This window comes from Daktulosphaira vitifoliae, unplaced genomic scaffold, assembly GCF_025091365.1.
Source record: "Daktulosphaira vitifoliae isolate Bord-2020 unplaced genomic scaffold, ASM2509136v1 Scaffold_3, whole genome shotgun sequence".
NCBI classification, from domain to species: domain Eukaryota; kingdom Metazoa; phylum Arthropoda; class Insecta; order Hemiptera; family Phylloxeridae; genus Daktulosphaira; species Daktulosphaira vitifoliae.
In genome coordinates, this window is record NW_026099574.1 from 34,988,012 (window position 1) to 35,005,064 (window position 17,053).

Below are 17,053 nucleotides of genomic sequence, written 5' to 3' on the forward strand. Positions count from 1 at the left end.
CTACTTCTCATGAAAAAATTGTATTGATCCATACATTTTTTAAAAAGTTATAGCACTTTAAAGTAAAACGTTATAGCATTATAAAGTTAAAAATGTAAAAATAAAATCGAGAATTTTCACACGAAAATAGCATTCGGTAGTCCAGAGGTCAAATTTTTTTTTTTCAAATTAAAGTATATTACATTAGCTTTAATTTAAGATATATATAAAAGTGTCAGACCTTCCGGAACACTTTCAAAAGTTAAGTTGAAAAAGTTCTACTTTCTATATGCATTTTTTATATTTGAAGCCCCCCCATATATAGGGAAATAGTCTGATTTAAAAAAAAAGTATATCCAATGAAAGATGTATATAAATACTACTTCTCATGAAAAAATTGTATTGATCCATACATTTTTTAAAAAGTTATAGCACTTTAAAGTAAAAAATGTAAATTATAAAATCGAAAATTTTCACACAAAAATAGCATTCGGTAGCCTTTTTCACCATGAAGACAAGTCCAGAGGTCAAATTTTTTTTTTTCAAATTAAAGTACATTATAATAGCTTTAATTTATGATATATATAAAAGTGTCAGACCTTCTAGAACATTTTCAAAAGTTAAGTTGAAAAAGTTAATTTTTTGTGAAAAAGTTGTCATTTTAAATCCCCCCTGTGGGCTGGTATATGGTTAAATTTATGAAAAAGATATACCAAATGATAGGTAAAGACATCAAGCATCTATGAAAAAAAAAAATTATATTCATATGTTCATTTTTAAAAAAGTTACGGCAGTTTTTAGTAAAAAAAGTTGAAAAAATATCGAAAATTAGCGATTTTTAAATTTGTAATTTTTTGGGAGGTTTCCCCCATCTACGGGGAACGAGGGAAATTTTTTCAATTTTTGAGGGTAATGTCTTCGACTAGATACGATTTGTGATCTTTTGACGTATCGTTGAAAGAAATCCGTTCGAAGAGAGCTGAGAAAAAGTGGTAACAGACAAAAAAAAAAAAAAAAATAAACACATCATAGTAAAACCAATACCTTTTCAGTTTTGCATCGAAGCTAAAATAAATTAATGATATATGTTTTTAGGAATTTTCGAAAACAAGCGACTCGAATTCTAAATACTACATGCTGCAATCTTTATATTTATTGATTCTTCATTGTGACATTTTGAATAAAGCTGTTAAAGAACATAGAGGTTTTGTAATATGGTGTCAAGAAAATTTAATTATTAAAAAGTACGTGAGTAGTATGAAGTGAAATAGTATTTTTTTGTAATATATATAAAATTATTCAAAATCATAAATGTTTTATACATTTTATTGTTAAAATAAAAATATTCTGTTCATTAAAAATTGAATAAATTTATGATTGAACTTAAAAAAGTATATATTTTTTTATTATTTTTTAAAATAAATAACAACATCTAAATAACATTTAATATAGATTACATTGCATATATTAGGTTATTTAAACTTATTTTTCATTCCTTAACGTGTCGAAATGATTTTTCAAAATATATGTTTTGCTACTTTAATTGGTAGATATTAAATAACTATGAAATAAATGTTGCTATTTATAATGTTCATTTTAATATTTAAGTGTTAGCAAAAATATTAAATAACAAAATTCTTTTAGACTACATACTATTTATTTATTTATTTATTTGAATAATAAACGCCTATTAGGCATAAAGTACAGACAAAATGAACACAAAAGAGTATACATATAGGTTTAACAAAAGTATAAGAATAGATAATAACAATATATGAGAATAACATACAACCAAAAAAAAAGCATATACAGATAGTACATAGTTCTAATTAGAGTTTATTAATACGAAATCGATGCACTAAATACAATATTCCCTTAAACAATTTTTCATTTTATGGGGCATATGGAAAAAGAAATTAAAGTTTTCGATTTTATTACCTAATGACAACATCCGGTTTAGCGGTGCGAAGATACAGTAGTTACGCTTGAATGTAGGAACATGGAATGTATAAGTAAACCTTAAAGAGAATTTCGGGACGTTGAAAGAAATTAGGGATAATACCTCAGGACAAACAATATTAGAATTTAACAATTTATACAGCCAGTTTAAATATTTAAATTGCCTTCTAAATTTTAGCATTTTAATATTAAAATCTATTGCTAAAGATTTTAATGTTTGATCGATTCTATTTGTCTTATATGCTAACATCCGTAAAAAGTGATTTTGAATGTGTTCTAATTATTGAATTTGGTAATCCTGGTGTGGGCTCCAAATTATTGATCTTTATAATTTGAATAAATTATATGGATGAATAAAAATTTAAATAAATTTTACGGTCTACATCTTGTAAATTTTAATATAAATTAATTTTATTTACAAATTCATTAATTAAATTCTATAAAAATAATTAAGAGATTATATATAATGGACCCCTCAAGAAATTTTATTGAAATTGCGCCTGTTCATATAGTCGAATTTATTAGCTTTATTTATTTAATAATTCTAACTACATATTATAGTTATACTAAATATATTTTAGTTAAGCCAATTAGATTTTATCTAAATATTTACAATAACTAAATTTGTGACTATTTTCTAAAAGCTGATATGTCAATTTTATCAATTTCTCAAGAGTACAAATCAAAATTAAAAATATCAATGATGTTTAATGTAAAAAAATCTTCCTAATAAAGTCATGAAGTCATGATTTTTTAATAAAAATTCTAATTTTTGTATAGTATTTGGGAATGCTTAGAAGGAATAAAATCACATTTATGTGAGGTAGCCATACCAGTTATTTTACATTGTGTTTCATTGCCATATGGAAACGATATATTTTGGAAACTAATAAGAGACGAATTTCATAATGAAGATTGGAGAATACGTTTTAACGCAGGTATTTATATAATAACATTTATGGAATACGAAATAATTCACATTCTACCATTAAATTAAGTGGAAAAAGTAATACTCATGGCAAAATTTTTGGACAATACTCCTTTACGTAATAATTCAACTTTACAATCATGTATAACCAATGCATTTTGTTATCTAATATCAAGTATAGACGATCGTAGTTCTTACGTTGCTCAAAGAGCTACATTACTATTACCTACTATCCATGATTCTTCTTTAAAAGTATGTATTTAATCAAGAGGAATAAATATTTTAGTAACAATTATATTTTATAGAATTTAATTTACTGTATGGAAATGCATTTCGATACTGTTATGGTGGACAGACCTATGATTTTACAGTCTTTATACCAATTACATAATACATTAAATGATCGGAAAGTACTATCTTGGGATTTTTTCTTGGGGCGTTTTGACGCTTTGTTTATAGAAGCTCAAATACAATTAAAAAAAAGTGGAGATATAACGCATATCAGAGGTACCAGAAAAAAGTTATTTTTAAAGTAAATGTTTATAATACGAGCTAATTTATAAATTAATTTAAAATGTACAAAGGATTTTAAGTAAAAATCACTATTCATAAAAAATAAATAGACATTATTCGTTTTTTTAATAGATTTAAAGAATTCTGATATTACCAGTGACACTTTTATTAAAAAAGTTCAAAGAGCACATGAAGCTATGATACATATGTCAGAGTCAAATTCAGTAAGAACTTTGAGTGCAAGTTTTGGCCAAAAATGGCCGTATAAAAGAACTATGTCTGCACCAGCCTCTATGGTACCCAGACATGATCAAAGATATAAAGGTGAGTTAAGTATAAAAAATGTTTATGGTAGCGTAATTTTGACATTTTTTAAATGTTTGGCACTGTTAGGTTCAACTAAATTAAAGTTGGATTTTTTTGGTGTATTGTTTATTAAAATCGGTTCAGTGAAAGCTTTAAATTGAATATAATGGATAAAAATAAAAAACACATACCATTATAAAACCAATACCCTCCAGCCTCGCAATAAACCTAAAAATATATTTATGATAATTATAAAGGATATATAAATTATTCTTAAAATAATCTTTTTATCTAACCTTTTTTTCATAGATAATCTATTGAATCGCTAAATGGTATTCTATAAAAAATATGAAAAACTGTGTAGAATGTGTTTATTTCTATAGTAAACTGTAATTTTGAAATGTTATAATTGACTTTTAGATGGTCAGATTTAGCTCCTTTTTATAGTTACTTATATATTTACAACTTTTTTATTAGAACATGATAATAAAAATGTATAAAAATATATTTTCCCTTTTCTGCAGTTGGTAATATATTTAAATAGCAAATTAAATTAACAATTAATTATTCGAAACTTATTATTTTTACAGTTGATAAAGCTTATAATAGACAGTTTTCAGCACCAATTTTAAAAAGAAAAACTTCGCAACTGATAACACCTATATTGTCAATTCTTCCTGGTACAGTATTGTATTAATAAAACTAAATATTTAACAGAAATTATGATCATATATGCAATTTTTAAGATCATACGTGTGCGTCTGATTCACATGAAGATAACACTGGAGAGCTTCTTAACCACATCGTTGATTTAGAAGAATCTGACAAAGAAACAAGCCATCTGATTGTTTTTCTTCTTATGCAGTTTATGTCAAGACCAGAACACGTAAATTATCTCAATTTTTAAAGTAAAAACGTCTAAAATTTTTTTTTGAAATAGGCATATCCAGAAGAGTCAAAATATGGTCTAAAAATTCAAGGCATTGTTTTACAACATCTATACTTATTATTAGGTTACAACTACAATGAAAAGGGATTTCATATTTCTCCTGAAAAATTGAGGTAACTATAAATTGTACACAAAATTAATAATTTTATCGTCCTGGTAAAATATGACTATAAAAACTTTTAAAAATTAAAAATTGTTAAACTCATTCCAATAAAAATTATACAAATTAATATCATTTACCATAAATTTTTTAGAGTTTTGCCCGTTTTTAATTCGTTTTTATCGAATTTACCCCAAATGCTTGACCAGAATTTTACAATGGGTCACGTTATTGCCCCTACGGCTCTTTTACTCTTGCAATACTGCCCTTCGCCAGAAACTTACTCGATAAACACAACGTACTCACTATGGTTTTTGGAACCAATGGCAAGAAAATCTTGGCTTATGTCTTTAATGGTATTTTTGTATAAGGTATATATTATATTATAAATATATTTAACATTTAAGTATATTCATCTAGTCATATTTAATTAATTAATATCACTTAAAGTTTTTTAATTTTGATTTTGTTTAGGAAAGCTATGTTAAAAACTATTAATTTTAATTCTATTACTAAAATTTTAGGATTGTAATTTATTATTTATTATTTTAATATTGTAGCTATAACATAGACAATAGCGTCATTTCAGTGTTTTATAAAGAGTGTGATGTTTTTAGTGAGCACCTTATAAAACAAATTTAATAACCGAAAATGACATATAACTGAGGTATGTCAACGATGAAGGTACTTCGATAAACGAAAGGCAAAAGTAATTCCGTTAGTGACTGTGTTCTATCCATAAGGTGAAACTTGTTTGGGAACGTCATGCTTTTCAGTGCATACAGTCTCAAACAATATTTAAAAAAAAATATTTGTGTGGATGGTTTCTTCCAATCCTACTATACATATGTTTTTCATTAGATTTTCAGAAAGAGCATATCATAAAAGTAAACTTATTGTTTCTAGTATACTCTATCAAATCTTGTTGTTTTTAATTTTCAATGGTTTCCAAGAAAATCAGTGTCTTATTATAAGTCAATTACCTTGTATATTATTTAGATATTATATATAAAAATTGTATTATTAAAATAAGGTGGAGTAAGTGCATATGTATTTTTTTTTCCTTAAATTTTCATAAAATGATTTGTGTACTACTCCTCTGTTAAATAACTATCTTATATAACATAAGAACTATTAGAGTACCTTAAATCATAGAAAAAATTCAAATAAATTGAAGTTTAACTTTCCAGTGCTTATTAAAGTAAAAAAAAAACCCAGCACAGGGCGGTCGCAGCACTGTGGTGACGTGGCATAGTTGGATTTAGTATAATGATATCTGACAGTGATTAAAATCACTATAAAAAAAAACGCATCAATGCAAACCTTTAGATAGTGTTTATTTTAAAAAATTGGTGGATTATTCCAAAAGCTACATGATCTGCTATTTCTCATAAAAAATTTGTATTAATCCATACACTTTTCAATAAGTTATAGCATTATAAAGTTAAAAATGTAAAAAATAAATTCGAGAATTTTCTCACAAAAATAGCATTCGGTAATTATTTATACCATGAAGACAAAATAAAGTCCGAAATTTTTATTTTCCATAATAAAGTATTTTACATTATCTTTAATTTAAGATATATATAAAAGTGTCAGACTTTCCAATTTAAAAAAACAGTATGTCGAATGAAAGATGTATATAAATACTACTTTTCATGAAAATATTGTATTGATTAAAAAAGGTAAAAACATCATGCATCTATAAAAAGAAAATTATATTGATTCGGTTATTTTTAAAAAAGTTATGGCAATTTTAAGTAAAAAAAATTGAAAAAAATTCGAAAATTAGTGATTTTTAAATTTGTAATTTTGTTGGAGGTTTCCCCCATTTACGGGGAATGAGGGAATTTTTTTCAATTTTTGAGGGTAATGTCATCGACTAGATACGATTTGTGATTTTTTGACGTATCATTTAAAGATATCGTTTTCGTGAGAGCTGAGAAAAAGTGGTAACAGACACAAAAAAAAAACACATCATAATAAAACCAATACCTTCTCAGCTTCGCATCGAAGCTAATAAATTAAATGATTATTTTAAAAGTCATGTATTTTAGTAGCATCAATATCAATTATTCAAGTTTTATTTTTAATCAATCTCTTGACATTTCTTATTAGTTATGTCTTTAGGCAAAAATAAATAATAAGTTCTCGAATAATTCAAGTTATACATTTTTAATTAATAAGATCTACACAACTGGTATTCCGCTTATTCCAATACACAAATATACTGAGCAATTGTAAAATCGCATTTAAATTGATTATAATATTGTTGCATAGTTTATGAGTTCCAGGACATTTTCAAAATATTGTTTCTTTGGGCATCCTCTTGGTTTCTTTTCAGTTATTTTTCCTTTGAAGATGTTGGTTTTAAATTCATTGTGTTCAAATAACTTTTTTTTTTAATCAATCACCTTCATTAGCTGTCTTTCTTCTTATATTACTTCTAGCACTTTACGGCATTGAAGTTTGAGGCCCTGGGTCCGCCATACCCATAGTATATGTAAACTACATACTCCCATGAGAACAACATAACGCTTCGATAAAATTTCTTCCAATTAATAATTATAAATGTTATTACATTCAAATGTGCAGCAGACTTATTTGTAGTGCATTTACCCTGAAATCTTACTTTAAACATTTCACTTTACTCAATCCTATGCATCGTTTAGTGATCCTTGCAAGTGAGAATAAAAAATAAAAGCTATTCTTGCACTTAAGTGTAATAATCTTATTTTTCAATTATCAATTTTTATGTGAAAAATATTTTTAAATTTTAATTGATGACAAAAAAATAATCAAAATAATCATCCAATAAAATTTCTAATTGCTCCACTGCTTAGCTTAAGTAACTTATATTTATGTTAAAAATTTATTATTTTTTTTAGTACACGTTTGATAAAGAACCAATAAGTCTATTAGTAGTATCTTTAATGGAAATTATTTTAAATACGCTCAATGCTCAACAGCACGTGTGTAATAGAATTCCGCCAACTGTTGTAATGCCTGATACATCTAAAATTAAAGGTTGGTAATTTATATTCATTATTTTCTGAATAAGTAAAAATGATGAGAGAGGTTAAATAAAGACTCTTCAGAGATTTATCTCTAACTACGATGCTAATTAAGAATGATTTAAAGGTAGTAAACATTTAATTAATAAAAAAATCTGCAACTTCTATTTGTATTTAAAATTTGAACTAATATGATTAAACAGCATGTTTAATTTGTTGAAGAATGATAAAAAAGTGTTTAACCTAAAAATGATCAAATTTTTTTGAAATTGTATAGTACTTTTTGGTTTCATTGAAAAGTTGAAAATTAGATTCGGTTTGAGTTCAATTAAATTCCAAAAATCATGGTTCGTAACTTTTTTTCAATTTTTGAAGGTAATGTCTTCGAATACATACAATTTCTGATTTTTTGACGTAGCCATTTTCGCTGTGAAGACAAGTCCAGGGGTCAAATTTTTTTTTTTCAAATTAAAGTATATTACATTAGCTAAGAAATTCAAAACTCCAAAAATTTGATCCAAAGTGTTTTCAAAATTTTAATTACGATAACCCCAATTTTAATAATTATTATTATCTAATAAAAATTATATTATATTATTAATTTAAAAAACTAAAAAATATTAAAAATATTAAACTCAAAGCCACAAAAAAATTAATGAAAAGTCGCGGATACGTATTTCGGAAACAACTTTACCATCACCAACGCTAAACACATATACGTATCCGCGACTTTTCATTAATTTTTTTGTGGTTTTGAGTTTAATATTTTTTAGTTTTTTAAATTAATAATATTTTTAATATAGTTTTAATTTTACTTAATTATTATTATCTTTTGATAAACATTTTTTTAATTCTATTGATATCTAAAACAATTAGGATTATTAATTTTTCAAAAATTTGAATCAGGAATTTAATTTATTTTATTAATTTATTTATACTTGTTATTTTATACAGTGGAAAAAAATGGCGATGTTTCTTTTAATGACCCACAAAAACTTCACGAATTTCAACCATCAACTTCGCGGAAGTATCCAATAAGTATGGAAACTCATTGGGAAGAAGATATTTCATTTACTAAAAAACTACCTCATAAACAAGGATCAACGTATGTTCAAAAGCAAATATTTAATTTTAAAATAAAAATATTGTATAAAAATACAAAGATTCTATGCCAAAAACTCCGTGGACAATTTCGTGATAAATATATTTATTACAAATTGTAATTAATAATTAAAATTATCTGTTTCATTTAGTAATGTAAAACTGTTGTAATAATCTTTTTCGAGAATATTCATTTTAACTTCTGTTTATTATATTTTACATTTTTAGAAAATGGGCTTGAGTAACTATCAAATATATGATCACTTTCTTCTATGTATACAATATTAGAGAAATAATTAAGTTCAATTTTCATTTTAATATTATTCTATAATAATCTACAACAGGATATTCTCAAAAATATTCCCTTTACCTAGAAAATTTTCTCGAGAATATTTTTTCATTATATTACTAGTTATATCACACTAAATATGCCTAACTTTTCATATCGCCACCCGAAAATTTCCAAAGCCATGCCGTTTTGTTCCATTTTTAAACTCTATTAAATTTTCAACAATTAGTAGAAACTGACAATACCTAAAGTAGATCTTAACATAAAGCACCCAGAACAGTAAGAACCCCCAAAATGTGCAGTTGATTAAGGAGACAGTTGAGCGGTCACAAAGACACTTTGATTCGAAGTCCGTAAGGAGAAAATGGCTGAAAACAAAACTTGGGAAATATATAGTTTCAACAAAACAGAGCCACAGTACGAAATTCGTAGTTCGCTGTGATAATTTAAGCATGAATGATATTATCCTCTAAAGATTCGTAAATAGAAAATGACCGAAGAAGTCGAAGATATACTCATTAAAATGTACCGAATATCATATGACAACTTAAAAAATGTCCAATAAAATGTATTGCTTATGACGGCCGCCAATTTAGAGATATAATTTTCAAAACATAAATTAAAAATCCAGCAAATTGAGGTTTTTTACAAACGACGTAGCAATGTTGAGACAGAAGTTATGTAATATCTGACAGTGTGATTAATATATCTGCCTTAAAAAAAACACTTCGATGACAATCTGAATTTCATTATTTGAAAATCAAAAAGATACCATTACAAAATCAATACCCTTTAAGCTTTGCAACTAAGCTAAAAAGTGATTGCCAATGATTTTATAAAATAAACGGTTTTTTCTCATATTTATTGTTCGCCAATTATAGTTCTTCAAAACTATTCATTAGAGATAATTGCAATACTAGTTGGGACCCAGAACCAACTAGTAATCAAGAAAAGGAGCATAATTTTTTTAAGCGGTAGTCAAGCTCCTCTGAAGGCATTTGGTAATAACCAGGTAACTTTGGGGCTACTTCTTGAATGCAAGAAAGCTTTAGAATTACCAGCAAAGTTCAATCCTTCAAAGTACTACCCAAAAACTGGTATCCAGAACAACACAGGATAATATGGAGTTACCTAGTGGTACTAAGACAATCAAAAATGTCTATCAAAACTTTTGGTTTACTAATCAAGGATCTTAAAAACATGACTAGACTTCAAATAATCATTCTGACATGACTACTACTGACAGGACACGGTCATCTACTTAAACATCTTTACACAATGTGAGTAACAGAATCACCACTATGTAAGAGGTGGGGAACAGAAGAAAATGATTTATATCACATTATGTGTGAATATAATACCCTAACCACATATCAAAAACCTAAAACCCAAAGAGATATCTAATTTTGCTTTAGAGACAGAATTCCTGAACATTTATATGAATGACCTAGAAGGGCGTTCTGTAAATTGTATTAGGAACACAAACATTGGCAAAAATACTTCAGTGAAAGTACTTGTGTAAAGAAACCGAATTGATATATTTCGGTAGGAGGTGCGCACAATGAACCTACAAATGTGAGTATGTCAGCAGTTCCTATCCACCTCTTTAACAACTAAAACTAAAAAAGGATTTAATTTTCGGGGAGATTGTATCTAAACACATTTTTCTCCGAAAATACTATTAAGTTAAGTCCCATCATCAGTAGAATTCTAGTTTTAAAAAAGTTTGGAAAGTGTCTTTACCCCATAGATATCCACATTTTGTATAATAAGTCCAAAGAGAAACACAGGGTATTATTTAAATTAATCCTGTATATATTGCTAAAATTCCATCAAAATAACATTTAAAATATAATTTTTTTTTTGTATATTAAGATCATAATTATAATATAATATATAAAATATAATTTAATGGATAGGTTTTTTTTTTTGTCTTTTTAGAGGATCCACTGAACCAGACGATACGGAATCTGATATGGCTGTTGCATTAGAGAAATACAAGTCTGATAGTACAACTGGACATTATAGTTCACATGTATGTTATTTTGCTATTTCTACAAGTCTATTATTTAGACAATATTTTTTTTATACAGGGCTCATTTGATGATTCAGCAGATGAAGCTTTTTGTCGAAAAGCTCCTCTCAGATCATTTTGGCCTAATGAAAGTAATATTGAGGTATAATAAAATTTGTTATCAAAATTATAATTAAATATTATATGTTCAGTTGTTATGTATACACCCTTTTCTAAATAAACTACTGAATAAATTGTTATGTAATTTTATGGTTTTTTATAGAGACAATTCGGTGATTCATTATTTTTATATTCTAAGGAATTAGTTTGTCTTGTAATTATTCTTACATAAAATTTTATTGAAATTAATTTTACTTAATTAATTAAAATATGATTTTAATTAAGACAAAGATTATTAAATTATTTTTCTAAATTACAATTTTATATATTTTATCTGTTTAAGAAATAAAAAATTTCGAGAACGATGTTAAGAATATTTGTAACACTTAATTAATAACAAATTAAATTTTTGCAAAAACAAAAAATTTGTATGTTAATACATGTACAAATTATAATAATATACAATAATGAGCTTAAATATAACACGTTTTAACGTATAATTTCAAAACTAATGAAGAAAATGTAAATAAAGTAAAACCACATATGTATAAAATGATAAAACCCTTAATTATATATTTTTCAACATTGGTGTTATCAGGACGGGTTATAGTATTGTAATCCCCTTCAATAAGTTAATAATATGGTTAATATTTTAGTCGTGATCTTATTTTTTTTTTTGCTTATTCCAATTTTCCTGAAAATTTAAAGAAAAAAATTTGATGAGCAAAAAAAAATTATTACTCCCCATTCTCTACTTGTACTTACTTTTTCATTTTAAGTAATTATATATATATTGAAATATTTATAGAGTGAAAAATGGGGCGTCAAAGAAGGTATGAAAATGTTAGCAACCTCTGCATTTTTTAGTGTAGCTAATCAACCTAATTTGCTTGCGCCACCAATTCTTCCTTCGACCTCTACTTCCTCACCAGAAATCAACACCACATTAAAGTAAATAACATATTAAGTAATAAAAATTACTTAAAATGTTTTTTTTTAATTTATTAACAGTATCTTTATTAATATATAATTAATAATAAATTAAGGGTAATTAATGAAGATCATTTGAATAAAAAAGAACATAATTTTTATAATCCTCGTGATATAAGCCAAACTTCAACATCTTCATCTTCTATAACCTCATATTCTCCCGTAGTTGTCACTATGAAGGAAACATGTTCAGCACAAAGACCTACACATAATCTTTATCAAAATTATTCCCAATCTCCACTATCAAAAATGAAAATACATAAAAACTCAATAAATTCTACAGGTTACTAAAGTTTTATTATTAATTTTTAAATTTAATTAATTACTATATATATTTTAGGCTCAACAGATACAAGTATCAAAACAGATTTAGGATTTAAATTGGAGTTGAGTATGGACAAAAAGCCATTAGAGCTTCCAATTCAAGAACGGCTATTACCTATTGGAACAACAATGAATCTTGTTCAGAAAATTAACAAAACTTTTAGATTGGGAGATATAGATTCAACATCACAATCTTCATCAATAAATAGAAATGATAGTTCTGATAAAGAAAACATAAATAACTCTGATTTGGTTATTATTTTTAATAAAATAATGTCATATAAAAATATTTATAAATTTACTATATTTATATTTTTTTACATAGAAACTTTGCAATAGTCCACGAAAGTTAATAAAACAAATAGCACTTGATAGCCCAGAAGAAAAACCACCAATACATTCTGCATCACGAAGAATTATAAATAACACAAATGAAACGCGAAAAAATTCTACTTATCATCAAAAGTAAGTACTAACACTTAAATACATATATTTATGCAACGTACACAACAATATCGTATATAACAAAGAAAATTTTTTGTATAATTCGCGATAATGATATGATTATAATTTAGACTCATTTATGAAAATAAGTAGTTCAAAAAATAAATACTAGAAAGAGTTATTGGCTTAAATAGTGATAATTAATAATAGACGTTGTCATGTTGACAAAACTTGATATAATATTAACTAGTAACTCGGAAAATTAATTGCATAATTTTTTTTATCATAAAAATAAATATTACAGTTTTCAAACATTTGTGAACCAAGCAGATTTTAGATGTTGATAAATATCATGAAATGAAAACAAAAATAATTAACTAATACAATAGGTTGTATCTGTGCAACTATATTGCACGGATTTCGAGTTCTTATTTGCTCTTAGTACGTGTCAATCATGAAAGCTGAAGTTTTGTGCTATATATCGTTTTTCGAGCATTTATTAGCACTATTTGACTTAATGTGATAAAAAATTAATAAATATTCTTTTGGGTTATTTAAACATGTTATTCTTAGTTTATTAATAAAATAAGTAGTCCACTATCGGAAAAACAATTACTGGTTTTACTTTTTAAAATTGAAACATAATCTACTACGTTAAAAGTCAATTTCTTTTATTTGTAGTTAGAAGTAAAAGTCAAAATTAAAAAAAAAACATAATGTAATGACAAATTTAAAGACATGTGCTATAACACTTGATATCAAATAGAACTCTCTACGCATATAATTGTACTCCTGAAATTAAAATTATAATTAAATTTTTAACACATAAAAATGCGTATAAAACGTAGAACTTTTTCAACTTATTTTTAATTAAGACCAATGTATTCATTCATAAGTAAAAAACGATATTTTTTTATAAAGTATTACTTCAAGCTATTTAATTTGTATACATGTTTGTCAAGTAAAAAAAATACTAATTTATCATTTTTTATTATTTATCTGTAAAAATTACAATATTAAATTATTAAATATTAATTTCATACTAAATTTAATTACTGTAATTAATATTTATTTATATATTATAATTATAAATTAAAGAACGACTAATCAGGTTTAATAATATATAAGGATATATAAAGAAAATAGGAGTTGATGTTGCTTTTGTAATTATCCACCAATTTCTTAGAATTAAACACTATCTAGAGATTTGCATTTAAGCTTTTCTCATGAAAGTTATTTTAATCTCTTAGATATCGTCTGTACTTGTCCCAACTATGCCACCTCTATACTGTGCAGCGACTCCACTGTGTTTTTTCTAGTATTTTATAACATACATTTGATCAAAACATTTTATTTAATAGAAAAAAGTAAAATTATACAATTCTTTTTATTAATCTAATAATATAGGAGACTACATTGTTAAATGATTAGCCCACCAAATATTACATCAAAATTATATTTTGGACGTTTTTTAGGTTTCACTAATAATTAAAAGTTATTGTATTATTACTAAATTTATTATTGTATAATATACATAAATTTCTGTAATTTAGAAATAATTATCAAAATATGGATGCTCCAATAAATGAATCTTATTTTCCTAAAAAGTGCATAAGTAATAGTATGAGTCGTGTAGGTACAGATTGTATACAAGAAAGGTAAATGTTTATAATGGATACATTTTAATAAATTTATCACGCATAGCATATTAATTTTTTTTTAAGATGTAGTGATTGTGGAACACGTAAAGAAGAATACAGTGATGATGAAATAGGTTTATGTATAGTATTATTAGGGACATTTGTCCATCGAGCGCCATCCTTATCTGCATGTATTCTACCTGACATTCTCACAGTACTAGCTAAGTATGAGTAGTTTGCCAAAAAATTTAATTTTGAATCTAGTTGATATTTTTTTAATTTAAAGATGCCATTCAAGCCCTACTTTCTTATGGCAAAAAGAAAGTCAAAAATTTTTACCGTGCGGTTCTACTAGTATTGCAAAAAAATTTTTAAGATGTATTCTTTACCAGCTTGCACCAAATGGGGTTTTTTCACAAATATTCCAAATTAAACATAATGGTAATTATTTAAAATTAAATTTCTGATTGAGTTCTATATAAATTTTTATTAATTACTTTACAATCTAGAAATTAGTGGAAATAGCTTTTTTAAAAGTATAGTTCAAGCATTAATGGATTTTGATGAAATGAACCCCATTGAACCGTTACAAATGGTCCTTGAAGTATGTAAAAAATTTTACTATTTTAAATAAACAATACTTATTTTTACAATTATAAAATAATATTATAATAATATAATAACTTTTTTTTTAAATATTTTTTAACTTATTTTTAAAGTGTTTCAAAATATGTTTAAGGTACTAAATTCTAAAAAATCGCTTTCAACAATGAATTGTTGTATTATGCTATCGAATATAAATATTTACATAGATATTTTAACTACCGACAATACTGGATCAACATCGACACTAATTTGGACGACTATTCTCAATCAATTTGATGCACTTTTTCGAAAAATTCAATTGACTGTTAGTAATTTTGAAAACATTAACTTGCTATTTAAGCTAATGATAAACATATTAAAGATACCAGGAATAATATCATTAAAGGTTGGTATAATTTTTATTAAAAGTAAATAATAGAAATTAATATTATTTTACTATATTTTCATAAAATTACAAAAAAAAAAAAAAAAAATGATGACAAATAAAATAAAAATGGTTTTCAAATAAACCATTGAACATTAAACGAAACAACGCATCAATTTTCGAAAATAGTTATATTATTAATGTCACCCTGAGATAGTCAGAAGGTCTATCAAAATGCCAGAGAGCTATGGCCTCCTAAAGTATATCTGAATTCAACACCGTGCGAAAGACTCATGCAACAATCAGGAAAATTCAATTTTTTCAGAAAATAATTTTTGTTAGTTTAAATTAATTTAATTTTTGTGTATTTCGGTATAAAAAAGTTCTATATTTGGTTTATTCGCAAAAATATATAATTTAGGGAAAAAACTTTTACTGTGATAGTAAAAGTTATCAATGCAAAGATTTTCTAAAAGTGGATTTATCTGATTGTTACTTTTTATGTGCAATATGTATTATTGTTTTTAAGTAAAAACGTTTTGCTGTTTATGAATACTTTCTAATAATTCAATGTTAACATATTAAGTTGTTTTTTTTTTATTATTTAACGTATTATATTTCTAATAATCAAGTTATAAACGATTAATAAAAAAAACCCAGCACAGGGGGGTCGCGGCACAGTGGTGACGTGGTATAGTTGGATCAAGTATAATGATATCTGACAGTGATTAAAATCACTATCAAAAAAAATGCTTCGATACAAATCTTTAGATAGTGTTAAATTTTAAAAAAATTGGTGTTTTATTCCAAAAGCTACATGATCTGCTAGTTCCTTATTAATATCTTGATTAAGATAAAGTATGTCGAACGAAAAAGGGTTTATTAAAAAATAGAATTCCGCCAACTGTTGTAATGCCTGATACATCTAAAATTAAAGGTTGATAAAATAGCATTCGGTAGCCGTTTTCACCATGAAGACAAGTCCAGAGGTCAAAATTTTTTTTTCAAATTAAAGTATATTACATAAGCTTTAATTTAAGATATATATAAAAGTGTCAGACCTTCCGGATCACTTTCAAAAGTTAAGTTGAAAAAGTTCTACTTTATATATGCATTTTTTATATTTTAAGCCCCCCCATATATAGGGAAATGGTCTGATTTAAAAAAAAAGTATGTCCAATGAAAGATGTATATGAATACTACTTTTCATTAAAAAATTGTATTGATCCATACATTTTTTAAAAAGTTATAGCACTTTAAAGTAAAAAATGTAAATTATAAAATCGAGAATTTTCACACAAAAATAGCATTCGATAGCCATTTTCAGCAGATTTACAAAAAAAATATACCAAATGATAAGTAAAAACATCAAACATCTATATAAAAAAAAATTATATTGATATGTTCATTTTT

General features: G+C 25.4%; 1 protein-coding gene and 1 long non-coding RNA gene across 2 annotated transcripts in view; both read left to right on the forward strand.

Moving 5' to 3' along the window:
* The window catches only part of LOC126900439 (uncharacterized), a 3,694-nt gene extending 2,664 nt beyond the window's left edge, over window positions 1-1,030 (forward strand). The window contains exon 2 of the long non-coding RNA XR_007702858.1: window positions 148-1,030. This is a non-coding gene — a long non-coding RNA (uncharacterized LOC126900439). The remainder of the gene's footprint in view (window positions 1-147) is intronic.
* The window catches only part of LOC126900419 (protein unc-79 homolog), a 45,927-nt gene that overhangs the window by 22,358 nt on the left and 6,516 nt on the right, over window positions 1-17,053 (forward strand). The window contains exons 19-40 of the mRNA XM_050676113.1: window positions 1,075-1,223; window positions 2,719-2,876; window positions 2,937-3,118; window positions 3,172-3,373; window positions 3,512-3,703; window positions 4,276-4,365; window positions 4,432-4,571; window positions 4,626-4,747; window positions 4,889-5,105; window positions 7,623-7,761; window positions 8,703-8,853; window positions 11,080-11,173; window positions 11,232-11,315; window positions 12,081-12,223; window positions 12,319-12,545; window positions 12,603-12,838; window positions 12,912-13,051; window positions 14,584-14,688; window positions 14,755-14,895; window positions 14,957-15,111; window positions 15,180-15,274; window positions 15,410-15,661. Coding sequence (XP_050532070.1) covers window positions 1,075-1,223; window positions 2,719-2,876; window positions 2,937-3,118; window positions 3,172-3,373; window positions 3,512-3,703; window positions 4,276-4,365; window positions 4,432-4,571; window positions 4,626-4,747; window positions 4,889-5,105; window positions 7,623-7,761; window positions 8,703-8,853; window positions 11,080-11,173; window positions 11,232-11,315; window positions 12,081-12,223; window positions 12,319-12,545; window positions 12,603-12,838; window positions 12,912-13,051; window positions 14,584-14,688; window positions 14,755-14,895; window positions 14,957-15,111; window positions 15,180-15,274; window positions 15,410-15,661 — 3,414 coding nt within the window. The remainder of the gene's footprint in view (window positions 1-1,074; window positions 1,224-2,718; window positions 2,877-2,936; window positions 3,119-3,171; window positions 3,374-3,511; window positions 3,704-4,275; window positions 4,366-4,431; window positions 4,572-4,625; window positions 4,748-4,888; window positions 5,106-7,622; window positions 7,762-8,702; window positions 8,854-11,079; window positions 11,174-11,231; window positions 11,316-12,080; window positions 12,224-12,318; window positions 12,546-12,602; window positions 12,839-12,911; window positions 13,052-14,583; window positions 14,689-14,754; window positions 14,896-14,956; window positions 15,112-15,179; window positions 15,275-15,409; window positions 15,662-17,053) is intronic.